This window comes from Sminthopsis crassicaudata, chromosome X (assembly GCF_048593235.1).
Source record: "Sminthopsis crassicaudata isolate SCR6 chromosome X, ASM4859323v1, whole genome shotgun sequence".
NCBI lineage: Eukaryota > Metazoa > Chordata > Mammalia > Dasyuromorphia > Dasyuridae > Sminthopsis > Sminthopsis crassicaudata.
This window is the reverse complement of record NC_133623.1, coordinates 3137569-3150989: the sequence shown is the minus strand read 5'-3', so window position 1 is coordinate 3150989 and position 13421 is coordinate 3137569. Positions and strand designations below refer to the sequence as shown.

General features: G+C 61.8%; 1 protein-coding gene across 7 annotated transcripts in view; it reads right to left on the bottom strand.

Moving 5' to 3' along the window:
- DLG3 (discs large MAGUK scaffold protein 3) overlaps nucleotides 1–9596 on the bottom strand; it is a 75465-nt gene extending 65869 nt beyond the window's left edge. For 2 of the 7 annotated variants that reach the window (XM_074277521.1, XM_074277522.1), the window contains exons 1-8: nucleotides 8860–9596; nucleotides 6094–6147; nucleotides 5700–5750; nucleotides 4954–5078; nucleotides 4373–4542; nucleotides 3897–4033; nucleotides 3295–3439; nucleotides 2888–3047 (exon numbers count right to left, since the gene is read on the bottom strand). In XM_074277521.1, the coding sequence (XP_074133622.1) occupies nucleotides 2888–3047; nucleotides 3295–3439; nucleotides 3897–4033; nucleotides 4373–4542; nucleotides 4954–5078; nucleotides 5700–5750; nucleotides 6094–6147; nucleotides 8860–9216 (1199 nt within the window). In that variant the 5' untranslated portion in view covers nucleotides 9217–9596. Of the gene's footprint in view, nucleotides 1–643; nucleotides 1159–2887; nucleotides 3048–3294; nucleotides 3440–3896; nucleotides 4034–4372; nucleotides 4543–4953; nucleotides 5079–5699; nucleotides 5751–6093; nucleotides 6148–8859 lie in introns of those variants that run through there. The other 5 variants (XM_074277519.1, XM_074277518.1, XM_074277523.1 and 2 more) reach the window with 5 other exon arrangements.
- Nucleotides 9597–13421: the final 3825 nt, after the last annotated feature.

Sequence of the window (13421 nt, the reverse complement as noted above, 5' to 3'; positions counted from 1 at the left end):
CGGGGTTGGGGGGTGGGAAAGGGCAAAGGTGCTGAAACTGGGGTAGTAGCTTGTGGAGGTGGGGAACATGTTAGCATCCACAGAAGTTTTTCTGTTAGCAGATGTGCTCATGAAGGGAAAGCCAGCAGCCCAGCCCAGCGCAAGCCGCCAGAGCCTTGTAGGGGTGGAAGCCGCCGCTTCCTAAGCTTCTGTCCCGTCTGAAACTCTGACCCGAGCTCCTTTACATCAGAACTCTCATTTGCCGAGTACCTGTTGTCTTAAGTGGGGAGCCAGAAAAGAAAGATGGGCTGGGACTCCTCCAGGAGGACGCTCTAATTTGGGGAGGGGGGGCACACAACGAAGTCCAGAATCACCAATGTTTTGGGAAGCTCAACAGGGAGAGGACCACGTGGGCCCCGATTCTCTTTCCCAAGGGAGAACAAATAATCTCCCATTTAACCCCGGGCTCGGGGGCTGCTCCTCCTCTGCCTACAGTATCTCCAAAACTCCAAGCACTAGGGCCAAGTGAGACCCTTAAACACAGCCAGTGTCTGGGCCGTGGAGAAGACCACAGCCTAGGCCGCCAAGTAGAGGTGGGAAGGGGATGAGTGAGGAAAGGTTCTCCTCACGGTTGATCAATGAAGGCGGCCATCACGGCTCCTACCTGGCATTCTCATCTGGCCTCAGGGCGGGCGGGGGCCACACCCAGAGAGACTGGGCTCCGGAGGAGAAGGGCCAAAAAAGGAGCCCAGGGTCTGGTGGGGCCCCCCACAGGCCCTGGACTGGGCCCCTCCTCCTCACGTTCTCACAGTGTCTGGTCAGAGTCGTCGAGTTCGGGAAAGTTGGCAGCGGCGGCGGTGGCGGCGGCCACGCGATGGTCATCTTCATCATCGTGGTCATCGTGGTCTGGGTAGTGGTCACGGGTGTGGTCGTGGTCATAGTCGTCCGGGTAGAGGTCGTTGTTGTCCGTGTGATAGTCGTAGTCATGGCGGTTGATGCGGTGGTGATCACGGGCGTGGTCGCAGCGGTTGCGGTGGTCGTAGTCATGGTCTCGGTAGTCTTCATGGCTGTCGCCAGAGTCGTTGGCGCTGTCGTAGTCCTTCTCCCAGCCCTCCTAGTCCTCTTTCTAGTCCTCTCCCCCTTCCCCTCCCTTCCCTTCCACCACACCCTTGGCATCCTCTTTTGATTGGTCCGCCGCCACAGCCTCTGTTGTTGTCGCACTGGCCCTTTTGCTTCTAGAACAGTAACCGCCCCCACTCTTCCTCCTCCTCCTCCTCTTCTTCCTCCTCCTCTTCTTCCACTTCCTCCTCCTCCTCTAACTGGTCCTCTTCTTCCTCCTCCTCTACCTCCTCTTCTTCTTCTTCTTCCTCCCTGATAGGGGGCTCCAGCTCCTCCTCCTCCTCTTCGTCCTCTTCGTCCGCTTCCTCCTCTTCGTGCTCCTTGTCCAGTGGCTCCTGGTCGTCCCTCTTCCTCATCCTTCTCCTCCTTCGCTTCTTCTTTCTCCTTCTTCTCCTCTTCCTCATCCTTCTTCCCCTTCCGGCCGGAACGGCGAGGTCGAGCCGCCGTGGAGAAGCTCCCCCAAGGCTCCCAGACGTAGCTGGGGTTAGCCTCGTGGGGCTTCTCTCACAGCGGCTTCGGTCCTCGACACCTGGCCCCGACCACAGACGAGACCTGAAAACCCCTGCCACTAGGCCTCGACCTCGCTGTTGCCCGTTGGGCCCTTGCGAGTGCGCAGGCGCCACTCCTGACCGTTGATTGAGCATGCGCCCTTGAGCCCATCGTTCCAGGCTGGAAAGGGTGGGGGAAGGGCTCAGGCCCCTGAGCCCGTCCTTCCAGGCTGGAAGGGGTGAGGGAAGGACTCAGGCAGTGCCCCCTTTAGGTGGGGGAAGAGAATGCCATAGGACTGGAGACCGCATATGGGGGAGGGGGGGCAGGAATACTACAGACATCGACCCCACATACCACCTGCAGGAGGGGTGGGAGTCGGAGGCCGCCATTCCGGCCCCCCACTGAGCATTCAATGAAGGAGGGCCACAACCACCCTAGGCGCCTCTGAGACCTAACCCTAACGTACAACAAAGCTAGCCCTTTTGTAATTTGCGGACCAACCCCAGACCCCGGCAACCTGAGGAGAGGTCCTCTCCCCACTTTCTCCACCCCTGTTGAGCTTCTCCCCCACCCCACCCCCAATTCCAGCTTGCACAAAAGCACCTCCTGCTAGTCACTTCTTCCTAGCCACTAGAGACTGTCTCCTTGAAGGGTAGATGGGAAGGGAGGAAACAAAGAATAGGTCACCAAGTCCCGCTCTTGGCAGGGCTAAAAGTACCCTCTGAGACTATCTAGGGCATCCCCTGATTTGGCAGAAAAAGAAGCTGAGGCACACACAGTGTGGGAGCCACTTCCCCAACTGCACCCAGTTACCAAGGAGCTGGACTGGGTCTTCAACTCCAAATCCAACACTCTTTCCACCGAGGAGGGAAAAGGGAAAGACAAGAGACCAGAGGGGGGAAACAGGAGGAAGAGAGAAAAAGGAGAGGAGCTAGCTGGGCAGGGGGAAAGGGAAGGAGGAAAAGAAGGCTGCAAAGGAGAATAAGGAATAAAGTCCCAGGGGAGTGCCAGGACCCAGAGGGGTGAAAGGGCAGATAAAGGGAGCTGAACTTGGAAGGCAATGAGCAGAGGGATGGGCCTGGGGCTCTAACATCAGAAGGTGAGGGCCAGGGCCAGGAAACAAAGAACATGGAGAAGGGAAGAACAGAGAGAAGGGGGTCAAGGGAAGGGCAGGGGTCCACCTCCACTTTGCTCTACAACCAGGTGACCCAGTGGGGGGCTGCCCCCCACTGACACTGCCGTCCTAGCCTCTGCAGCACCTCCAACACACCAAGAGCAGGATGTGTCCCCGGGTTCTTACCTGGTGAAGTCCTCCTCACCCAACATGTGTCGAGGGATGGGGGAGTAGCGGGCTGGGGGAACCTGGGAAGGAGCAGGATAGCTGACCTTGCTCTCCCCAGCCCCCAGGTAGCCCAGGCTGGAGTTATGGCTTATGTGGTTGTCAGCCAAGGCAGAGAAAGCTGGAGTAGGGGAAGGGAGAGAAGAGTCAGGGACTGCCTTTCTCCTAACCCTCCCACCCTCCCTCAGCCTGAGTTATCCCCCAGCTTTCTCCACATCCCCGCCCCAAGGCCCAGGACTGTTCAAAGGCCTGATTCGCCCATCTCATTGCTCTGTGGCCAAAGTCTAGCTTCCAAAGAAAGGGAAACCCGTTACTTAGGATGGGGCTAAAGGGTGGCAGCCAGGGCTGAGGGCCGGGCGGGTACGTACTGCTGGCGTAGTCAGGCGGTGCATACATGTCGTTGAGGTGCACGCTGCCTGGTTTGGCCACCTTCAGATAGACCATGTCAGATGTATTTTTCAGGGATGCCACAGCTTCCTCGTGCCGCACGTCCTGCAGGTTGGTGTTGTTCACCTGGGTGGGCAGAGGGAGGAAGGGCTGGCACACAGTGGGAAAAAGGCGAGCCCGGTCTCTATGGAATAGGGGGCCTGAGGGAGTGAGTGACTCCTCCATGAGGGTAGTCTCCCTGGGACCCGGTCACTAGGGGTGGTTCCGGAAGGTGGGACCTGAGCTTAGGAACCAGAGACGTTGGGATACCGGGGCCTTGGCGGTTTCTTCTGGCTCCAAATCTACTATTATCCTGTGATCTAAGTGGAAGTTGAGCCTGAGGTGGAATTTACCTCCCAAATAAGAATTTCAGTTCAAGTGAAGCTGGGGCCCCTGGACCATGAGCCTTCCCTCCCCCCCAAAATTAAAAACCACACTTGATGAAATTTTTGGATGGGGAGAGTTCTCTCCAAGACTCTCCAGTATCTAGGATCCATCCCCCATTGGGAAGGCCCGTCATAACCACCCCTCCCCAGGGTCTCACCGCCAGCAGCCGGTCCCCAATCTGTAGTCGTCCATCCTTCTGGGCAGCACCTCCCTCAATGATTTTTGTGATGTAAATACTGTTGTCTCCAGGGATGTGCTGGTTCCCAATCCCCCCTGCGATGCTAAAGCCCAAGCCTGGAGCAAGAGAACGGGGCCAGGGGAGGTGGTAAGAGGGGGGGAGAGAAGAGAGGCACAGATCTGATTAGTGGCCATCCCTACTCCTCACGTGTACCCCCAGTCAGAACTTTAGTGGAATGAAAGCTGAGTCTGCCAGACTCAAGCCCCACTTTCTGCAAGCCATCCCCAGTGACTGGGTCCCAAGTAGCTTCTCCTCTTAGAGGAGCCACCCCTCCTCAGGCCCTGCAGAGGCCAGTGCCCCCCCCCAACTCCCATTGTGTAACAGCCCTCCTCCCCCCTCCGCCCATCCAGGTGAATAAGCTTTGGGGGGGAAGAGGCCCACGGGGGTCAGCGCACCTTTGGGTCCCTTAAGCAGGTTGACCTCCACCACGGTCTCAGGCGGTGGCTGCCTCCTCCTCACCACCAGGCGCACGACAGGGCCGGCCTCCTTGAGGGCCTCCACAGCCCGGCTATGGACAACCTCAGAGACGTCCACCTCATTCACCCTCAGCACGCAGTCGTTCACCCTGTGGAGCCCCCCATGGGACACTTCATCACCTACTGGTCTCCTCCCCTTTCCCCCAGCTGCAGCCCTGTCTGCCTCACCACTCCCCGGGCCATAGGGTACCTATTCTTCTCCCCTTCAGAGCAGAGGAAGGTACAACTCTGAAGGGAAGCAATTTGTCCTCAAGTCACACAAGGAGATGAAGCTGGAGGGTGGGGCCTAACTTAGTCCCGGGATCCCCAACTCGGTCCTAGGATCCCCAACTAGGTCCTCGGATCCCCACCAGGCTGCATCCTATCTGCAAGGGCTGTGGCAATATAGTTGCTGAGGACCCTGCCAGCCTGCCTTGGGGTAGGGGACGGGGGCAGGCAGCACAAACTGGGCTGAGCAGGGAGAAAAGCAGCCCTGAACATCTCCCCCACCCCCGGCTTACCCCAGCCTCCCATCCATGGCAGCTGCCCCGCCGGGGATGATCTTGGTGATGAAGATGCCTGGGTCTTCAGGGATGTGCGGGTTGTCAATCCCCCCTGCGATGCTAAAGCCCAGGCCCGAGTTCCCCTGGGGGGGTTAGGGAGAAAGAAGGAACTGCTCAGGGAGGGGATGAACAACAGGCTCCCTGACTTCCCCTTCCCTCCTTCTTGGGACCAGGCTTCCTGGTGGTTGGAAAGGCGGGAGGGGGAGGGGGGCCAAATGCATGGCGCAAGGGACTTGGGATGTCCATGTGTGGCTATGTCACGTATAGAGATACACCTTGCAGACACCTCAGCCTTGTGGGCTCTTGGCCAGGGGGCTGAATCTGGGGGGCTGGCGTGGTGAGTAGGGTACCAGGGACATTTGGCCTGCGGGTGGGATTCCCGGATTCAAGAAGGAAGAGGATTCTGGGCCTTTCCTGGGAGAAGTGAAGGGAGGAGACAAGAGGGGGCACAGGGAATGGAAAGTTTGGGCCGCTTGCAGGAGTCACCCTGGAGCTCAGATTTCAGAGCCCCCAGGCCTCTGTGGCTCATGTTGTGGGACCATAACAGGGGACCTCAGTTTCCCCTGGGGTTTGGTGTACTGCAGCCCTTTTAGCAATAGCCTTTGGCACAGATGCGGCCTGAACTCCCTTCCCCCTTAAGGATTGCCTTCCCCTTGTGAGTCTCAGCGGCTGCCCCTACCTCTGTGCTCCCAGAATGCACTTACCCGTTCCAACACAATCTCCTCGTATTTGAACATCCCATCGCTGCCATTTACCTGGGGAGAGACACAGACGGTTCCTCAAGTGCCTTCCTGTTCTCCCCATCCTCCCACCCACCCATCATCCTGCCTTCCCAACCTCCCACCTCCCCTCCCCTCCCTAGAGCAGAGGAGCCTAGATGTACAGACAAGGGTGGGAGGTTGGGGAGAGAGACTCTTAGGAAAGATGGATCTGACTGGCAACTTAATCCACTCTGTCCTCTGCCCCCAGAAACACGCACACACACTCGCATACTCACACTCACACATGCACACACACTCACACAATTCCAGCCCTCTCAGGATCAGGACAGCTTGGCCAGAGCAGCAAGCCCAAGTCGGATGGAAGGGGCACACTCACCGAGAGACTAGGCTCCAGGGTCTCTGCATTCACCAAGATGGGTGCAGGGCTAGCCTGAGGGCAGAGACAGAGCACCATGGGAGAAGGGAATGGGTCCTCTCCCCCTTTGCTTCCTCTTCTCCAACCCCCCACCCCACCTGGCCCTGACCCTCCCAGGCTGGAAACTGGCTCACAGGCCCTTCTCTACCAGAACCATCCATGTCAGAAACCAATGGCCGTCCCCACACCCCCAGTGCGATTGCGCTGCAGTCTGCTCCCCGCTGCCTGAGCTCAGACCCCTCGCCCTGCTCCCTAGAAAGGGCTGGGGGCCCCAGGAGGGCAGGACAAGGCTCACGTCCCCAACGTCGGGGCCATACTGCACTGTTGCTAATGGAGCTGCAGCCCCCCTCTGGGCCCCAGGGGCTACTGATGACTCCCGAAAGAACAAAAAGGCAGCCTGGCCTCCGGGAGGTGGCGGCTGACGCCCGGCCCCCCCCCACCCTGGGCCATGATCACACACATGGCCGTCTCTCCCATGGGAACGCCTCCCGGGTAGACCGACAGCCGGCTCTCCTCCCCCGCCAGTGCCAGCACTCACTTGCCCCTGTGCCTCCTCCCAGCCTTTTCCCCAGGTCCCCACATCCCTCACCCTCGGGATCAGCCCAGGAAAACCTAGTATCCCCTGAAGCAGTGGGGTGAAGAGGAGACTGATCACCTAGGAGATGGGAGGGGATGGTGGAAGGAGGAGGAGGAAGGGGGGATGGTCCTCCCCCACCCTGGGGCCTAACAGCCTCCCCCCCCACCCTGCACCCTCATCCAGCGTTCTGCCTAAGCGGAGCTGGAAAAGGGGACGGCGCCGGCTGGCCACACAGCCCCCGGTGGCTCCCGGCTCTTTCCCAGCTCTCCCCCTTGGCCCGGCACCCGTGGGCAGTGGAGAAGCGGCTGCTTCTGGCTTCTCCAGCCCCAGCCACGCTGCTACCCTTGGGGCCGGACATACGTGGGGCTGAGCACATGTGTGCAGACACATGTCCTGCCAAGTCTTGGGCCAACTTAACCGGGCCCCTGCCCTCCCCCTATCTCTCCACGCAATTGAGCTTCAGGCTACATGTGTGGGCGGGGGCTGGGGGGGGGAGGAATCCAGAGTTCCCCCTGCCCCCCCCATCCCTGGCCAGGATGCTCCCGGGCAGGTCCTGCCTCCTTCCCTGAGCCCACTCCAGCTTCCAGGCATGGCATGGCACGGAGGGAGGGGCTCAGGCCTCATGGGACCAGGAGGGTTAAGTGGGGAGGACGCAGAGCCAAACGTACAAAGATAGGAGGCAGGAGGTTGGACGGAGGAGGCCTGGGAACAAGAGAGCCAGCCAACCTGCCGGCCAGCCTCCCTCCGTGGGCTCCCGTCCTTCCTGGGGAACGGAGAACCCTGGACGTCAGCCGCAACAGCTGACGGGTGGGAGCTGGGGAGCCCTCAGCTGCCACCCCCACCCCACCCCGAGGTCCCCCTCCCGGCTTCTCGGGAGGGCCCCGACCCGGAGCCGTGGGCAGACGTGGCCGTCGCCCCCTTCCTCCCACCATGCGTGGCATGCCGGGGCCCTGGTTCCGCCGGTCCAGACTCCATTTTGCTGCCTCACACACATGCTCCTTCCATTTTCTAAGCTGGTGGCTGGGCTGGGGGTAGAAGCCGGGATTGTGTCCGGCACCCAGGGAGCTGGCAAGCAGTATGGAGGCAGGGGCAGAGGGAGACATAGCTGCGACCCATCTGGAAGCAGCCGGGGGAGGAACATAGCACACCAGGGCAGTCCTCCACACTGGGGCATCTAGCCTTCGACTAGACACCACGCCGATGGGGGGCCCGAAGAAGGAGCTGGCCCCCCTCGTTCCCCCCCCCCCCCGGTGGTTGCCCTTGTCCTTCCCCCACCCCCTACTCCCCAGACTGAGCCGATGTGCTGGAGACAAAGGAGCTGGCGAGGAGGCCCACCGGAACATCTCGGACAATAGAATTGCTCCATCTGCCCACCTCCGCCGGGCCAGGCAACGGGGCACTGCTACCGAGCGGGCGGCCCCCCTGAGCCGCTGAGGTGTCGACTACCTCCCATCCCTCCCCTGCCCATCGAAGCGCTCACAGCAGGCAGATACCACACACATACTCGCTCACGCTCACACACACACACACACACTCACACACTCACACGCACGGCCACATGCCAGCAGATACATACATTGAGCCATAAGAGCCCATAGAAGCACATCATGCAGAAAGACACCCACACACCCACACACACACTCGCGCACGCACACACGCGTATGCACACACACACACACACACACACACACACACACACACACACACACACACAAAGAGACCTGTGCAGAGGGAGCTCACAGGCATGTAGCTACAGACATGCACACAGGCACATGGAAATCCATAGAATCGCCTTTCTCCCACACATACACACACGAGAAACCCACAATCCTCCTCCCCTGGAGATGCGGCCCCCCCCTCCAACATACATATACATAGAGGCAAAAATCTGACATCCTAACTCAGGGAAATTCGCCCTTATGGTGAGCATCCTCACACACGGGTCCCCTGAAATTCTCCCCAAATGGCCACACACACACACACACACACACACACACACACGCACACGCACACGCTCACTCCCTTCTCCCCAGCTGCATTGATATCTTTTCGGAAGCTTCGGTTCCCTCACACTGCCATCTTCAGTCCCCCCACCCTACAATTCCCAGAGCCCCCCCCCCTCCACAGCTCCCCTCTCCCTGGGTCCATACCTGTTCATACCAGTCCCGGTTGGTGCAGGTGCACTCGGGCCACCAGCCGGGGCCACTGCCGTTCAGTTTGGGGGTGCTCTTGCCCGGGCCAGGTTTAGGGGTCACAGGCCCCACGTCCCGGCCTGTGGGGATGAGTTTGGCTTTGGTTCGAGGGGTGGGGGCGGCCCCTGCCTGGGAGGGCAAGGTCTGGGAGCTGTAGCCCCCGTAGCCCCCGCCGCCCCCATTGCCTCCCCCTCCTCCGTAGGGGTCAGGCACCTGCCAATCCCCGTAGCCAGGTGGTTCGAGGCGCCTGAGAGCGGCCAGGCGTGTCACCTCGTAGCACTCCGGGCACTTGCAGCAGTGGTGGTGTTTGTGCATGGCACTTGCCCCTGCCGCTCGGCCCCCCCAGCCCCCGGCCACTTCTACCCCACCGGGCTCCCGGGCACAATCACAGGGCTCCGGCCAGGCAGGAGGGGGAACCCGGGGGGGAGCTCGGGCTGAGCGGGGCCTGGGGCCGGGCGGACGTCCCGGGGCCTCTGCCCCAACGCTGCCCCGACCCCACGGCTCCCCCTCCAGCACCGGTGGCTCCGTGTCGCCTGCGGTGGCTCCTGGGCCCGGGCCCAGAGGTGGCTAGGGGGAGGAACCGGGAGCAAGGGAAGGCTGGCTCCTGAGAGGACCGCGCCTGCTCTGGTCCCCAGGATGGAGCCGAGTGGAATCAAGAGCATCTATCCCTGGCTCCCAGAGCAGTTGCTCTCAGCCAATCAGCGTGCGGCTTCGGGCAGAGGCAGCAGCAGCAGCAGGAATGCTAAACAGCAGCTCCTTAAAGGGACCGAGGCAGCCGGCACTGCCCGCTCCCTCCCCCTCTCCTGCTTGGGAGCCCCCTCCCCCCTCACTCTCTCAAGCCAGCCCCCCGAAATCTTGGGGGACAGTGTGCTTGGAAGAAGGATCAGGGTGGAGAGCCAGACCTCGGAGCAGAGCCAGCGTCGGGCTTCTAGCCCTTTGTGGCCCCCCCCATCCCAAATCAGCAGCATCTTTGCCCGCTCTTCTTGAGGACGGAGCCATAAGAAGCTTGGCGACCCCCGTGCTCGCCAAGGGGGGGAAGCCCCCGAAGATGGAGAGGAGACCCAGGGGCCTGGGCAGGTGGGGGGGGAGGTCCTCCGGAAAGAAAGATATGTTCTCCTGCCACTCCCTGCCCCCCATTGTCCCACCGTCTGCTCTCCCTCCCCGGCAGCGGTCAGCTCCCTTCCAGACCCTCCTACAATCGGGCTCACCCCCGACCTCCATCCAATCCGTCCACACTGCCTCTGTCTCCTGCCTTTTGCTCTCACCCACCCTCGCCCCCCTCGCCGTGTGGTGCATCTTCTTGGCCTCCCTGCCTCTCGGAGGCCAGGAAAGCGGGGGCCACAGGACCCGGACCTGAGCCAAGCTGGGAAGGGAGCCCCAGTCATCTAACACCTCAAATTTGGCAGGGAGCCACCTAGCAGAGTCACCCCCAGGGCCCCCGGGTTTGTCCTGGGGTGTCCACAGCCCCTTTTCAGGGGGACGGGAGGACTGTGGGGAAGGTTCTAAAGCTGGCAGGTTGAGCTCCCCCGAACTAGCAGACGAATCCAAGGGACACATTTCTGGGCTCCAATGAGGAAGGTCGCTAAGCCCCCCCCCCCAAGAGCAATATCCCCACTGGCGGGTGCTGTGGCTCTTTCAAGCTCTGGGATCCCACAGAAAACAGAAGTGAGGAGGGGAAAAGCCCAAAGGGGAAAGCTGGCTGGGGCTGGGAGGGCTCCTCTAACTGAGGCTGAAGAATGGGGAGGGACAGCTGGGAATGAGAAGGGCCAAGGACTTCAAAACTTGGGAGGGGGCTCAGAAGAGGAGCTGTGATTTGGGCCTAGGTGGAAGCCCAAGGGAACATGGGCTGCCCACCCTTCCAATGACCCTGACCTTTGCCCCGACGCCAACCCCCAAGTCCAAGCTGTTTTGGGACTCTTTCCCACGGTCTCCCAGGAATGGGGGAGGAAAGAGGGCTCCTCCGCCTCCTGCTAGCCTGGACTCTCCAGCTTCTTCCCTTCCACTCGCAGCAGGCCTCTTTCTAAGGGGAGAGGGAACTAACGGTTCAGAGAGGGCTTGTGGGGGGCAGCTAAAGCCCCTCAGAGGTCTGCAGGCCATGGCAACAGCCTCCCTGAGGAGGAAGCCTTCCGAGGGCCCCTCCATTTTCTTTGGGCCCAGTGGGGGAACTCCAGCGGATCTGGGAAGCAGCGCCCGAGGTTCCCGGCAGATCTCTTAGGAAACCCTGGACTTAGCTACGAATGGCTAAACCTCCGGCCGGGGCTCGGGGTCATTCCCAGAGTTGCCGCCAGGCGCTCAGCCAACATCCCCAGCTTGGAGCATCAGGCCCCTGTCTCGGACCCCAGGGCTGCCTGGGTCCCTCTCTGCCTCCTCCCTCCCCCATCCTGGAGGGACGGAGGGGGAGCTGCCAGGGTCTCTGGGGAGACGGGGGAGACCGAGCGGGTCCTGCCTCGTCCCTGGGGCTCCGGTCACAGAGCTCAGCCTGGACCCGTGGAGAAGGGGATGGGGGGGGGCAGATCCCGGCCCCGGTGACGACTGGCCAGCGGTGGGACCCTGGGCTTCTGGCCCCGGCAATGGAGGGGGAGGGCTCTGCGCCCTCCCCCTCCCCCAGGTTCTGGGGACCAGGATGCTCGCCCACTCCGGCCCTGGGCCCCGGGTCCGGCAGGAAATCGTGCCATCGATGCTTCTCCTGGCTCCCAGCCTCACTTTCCCACTCCGAAGCAGGCCCATCCCTGGGGGGGGGAGGGGGGTCCGTCTCACTGCCGGGGAGTCTGGCTCCACCCAGAAGGAGGGGGCCGACCCTCCGGCTCCCGAGAGCTAGCCCCCCGCCAAGGTTAAGAGCAGCCCCGCACACCTGCAGGTGGTCGGTTTGTTGCTAAGCAACAGCAAGGCCTGAGCCGGCGCTGAAAGGGGGGGAGTGCAGCGGGATGTTCCCACCCCCTCTCTTCCCCAGCCACGTCGGGAGCCGAGGTCTCCAGCAGGGGAGGCGAGTGGGTGTTGCCGCCGCCCCCGTCTGCTGACTGTTGCCTCGAGTTGCTCCCACCTGAGATGGGAGCTCCGGCCTTGGAAACACGGAGCCGCTGGCGGAGCCCACTGGTGTCCCCTGCCACTTCCCACTTCTGCCGGCCCAGGGGGCCGGGGAGGCCACGGGCAGCCCGCTGAGGGGCCCTCCCCGTGGGGACTGGACCACCCCGTGGCGGCCTGCGATCTGGGGCTCGAGCCAGAAAACCAGCGGCTGCTCCTGGTCCTCCGGGGTGGGAAGCACCGAGAGCAGAAGGACAAGGGGCGCTTCCTCACCGTCCCTGTGGAGCCCCCGCCAAATCTGCCGGTCTCTCAGCAGCCCCAGAGGTTCCCGGCTTCCAGTCCCTCCCCTCCAAGGTTCCCACGGTCCCAGACCCCGGGAAGTCCGGACTTCCCATTCTGGCCTCTGGAGAAAATGCACGTGGCCGCATTAGCATTTAAAAGCCCTTTGGATGGGTCTAAGGTAGAGCCTTCCGGCACAGCCCAGCCCTCCTAGCGCCGCCAAACTGGTCTTCTCACTGTTCTTCTCACCATCTCCCGCCTCCTTGCCCAGGCCTCCTCTGCCGGAGAGCCTGGCGCAGCTGCGCTCGGTGCCCCCCCCCCCCAGGGAAAGCCTCTCCTAAACCTTCGGGGCCTTGTTTTGTATTTTCATCTGTGCCCCCATGGCTTGGGGGGGGTGGTGGCTGGGGGGGGAGGGGCAGACCTTATCTCTACTGCCCAGCCTAGAACACTGACTGAACTGAGAAGGTGCCGAAAACCTGCCAGTCCCCCCCCCCCCGCTCCCCCCCCCCCCCCGCCGCCCCATTTCAGCTGAGGAAGCGGAACTACAGCTTCTCTGCCCAGTGTCTCGCTGGAGGGACTTGAGCATCTTCCTCCCGGTCTGGGGTCCCAGGAGCACTGGCCTCTGGCTAAGAGCAGCTCCCCACGGGGACCCTTCAAGGGAGGGAGCAGCAGCTTTTCTCTGGAGCACAAGGCTCCGGCCCAGGATCTCCTCCCACAGATTTCTTCCCCACCACAGCCCCCCAATTCTAAAGCCGCTAGGCCTTTGGGATGCCGGCCGAGGAGCTGCTCCAGAGGGGTCCCCCAAGGGCTTCTCTCTTCCGGGCTCCTGGGGTGGAGTAGCCTCCGTCTGGGTCCCCAACATCCCCAAAGGGCACACGATGGAGCCGGAACCCAGTTTCACGTGGCCCTGAAACTGAACTGGGTTGGAGCTCGGCAACGGCTCTATTAATAGCCCCCCCAGCCCAGCCCGCTAGCCCCAGCCCCGGATGCCAGGAGTTGTGAGTCAGCAGCTAAAAAATAATGGAGCAGGAAAACTCGAACCCCAGCGAGCCAGCCCTCCCTGGGGCTCGGGCCGGGGACTGCGGGGCTGAAATCCTCCCGGCTACAAGGAGCCAAGGTGGGAGGTGGGGGAGGCCCGCTCGCCGGGGGGAGGGGGGAGGGCCTCAGCTCAGGGCTGGGGGGGAAACACACAGATTTCTGGGAAAGACTTGATGAGGAGA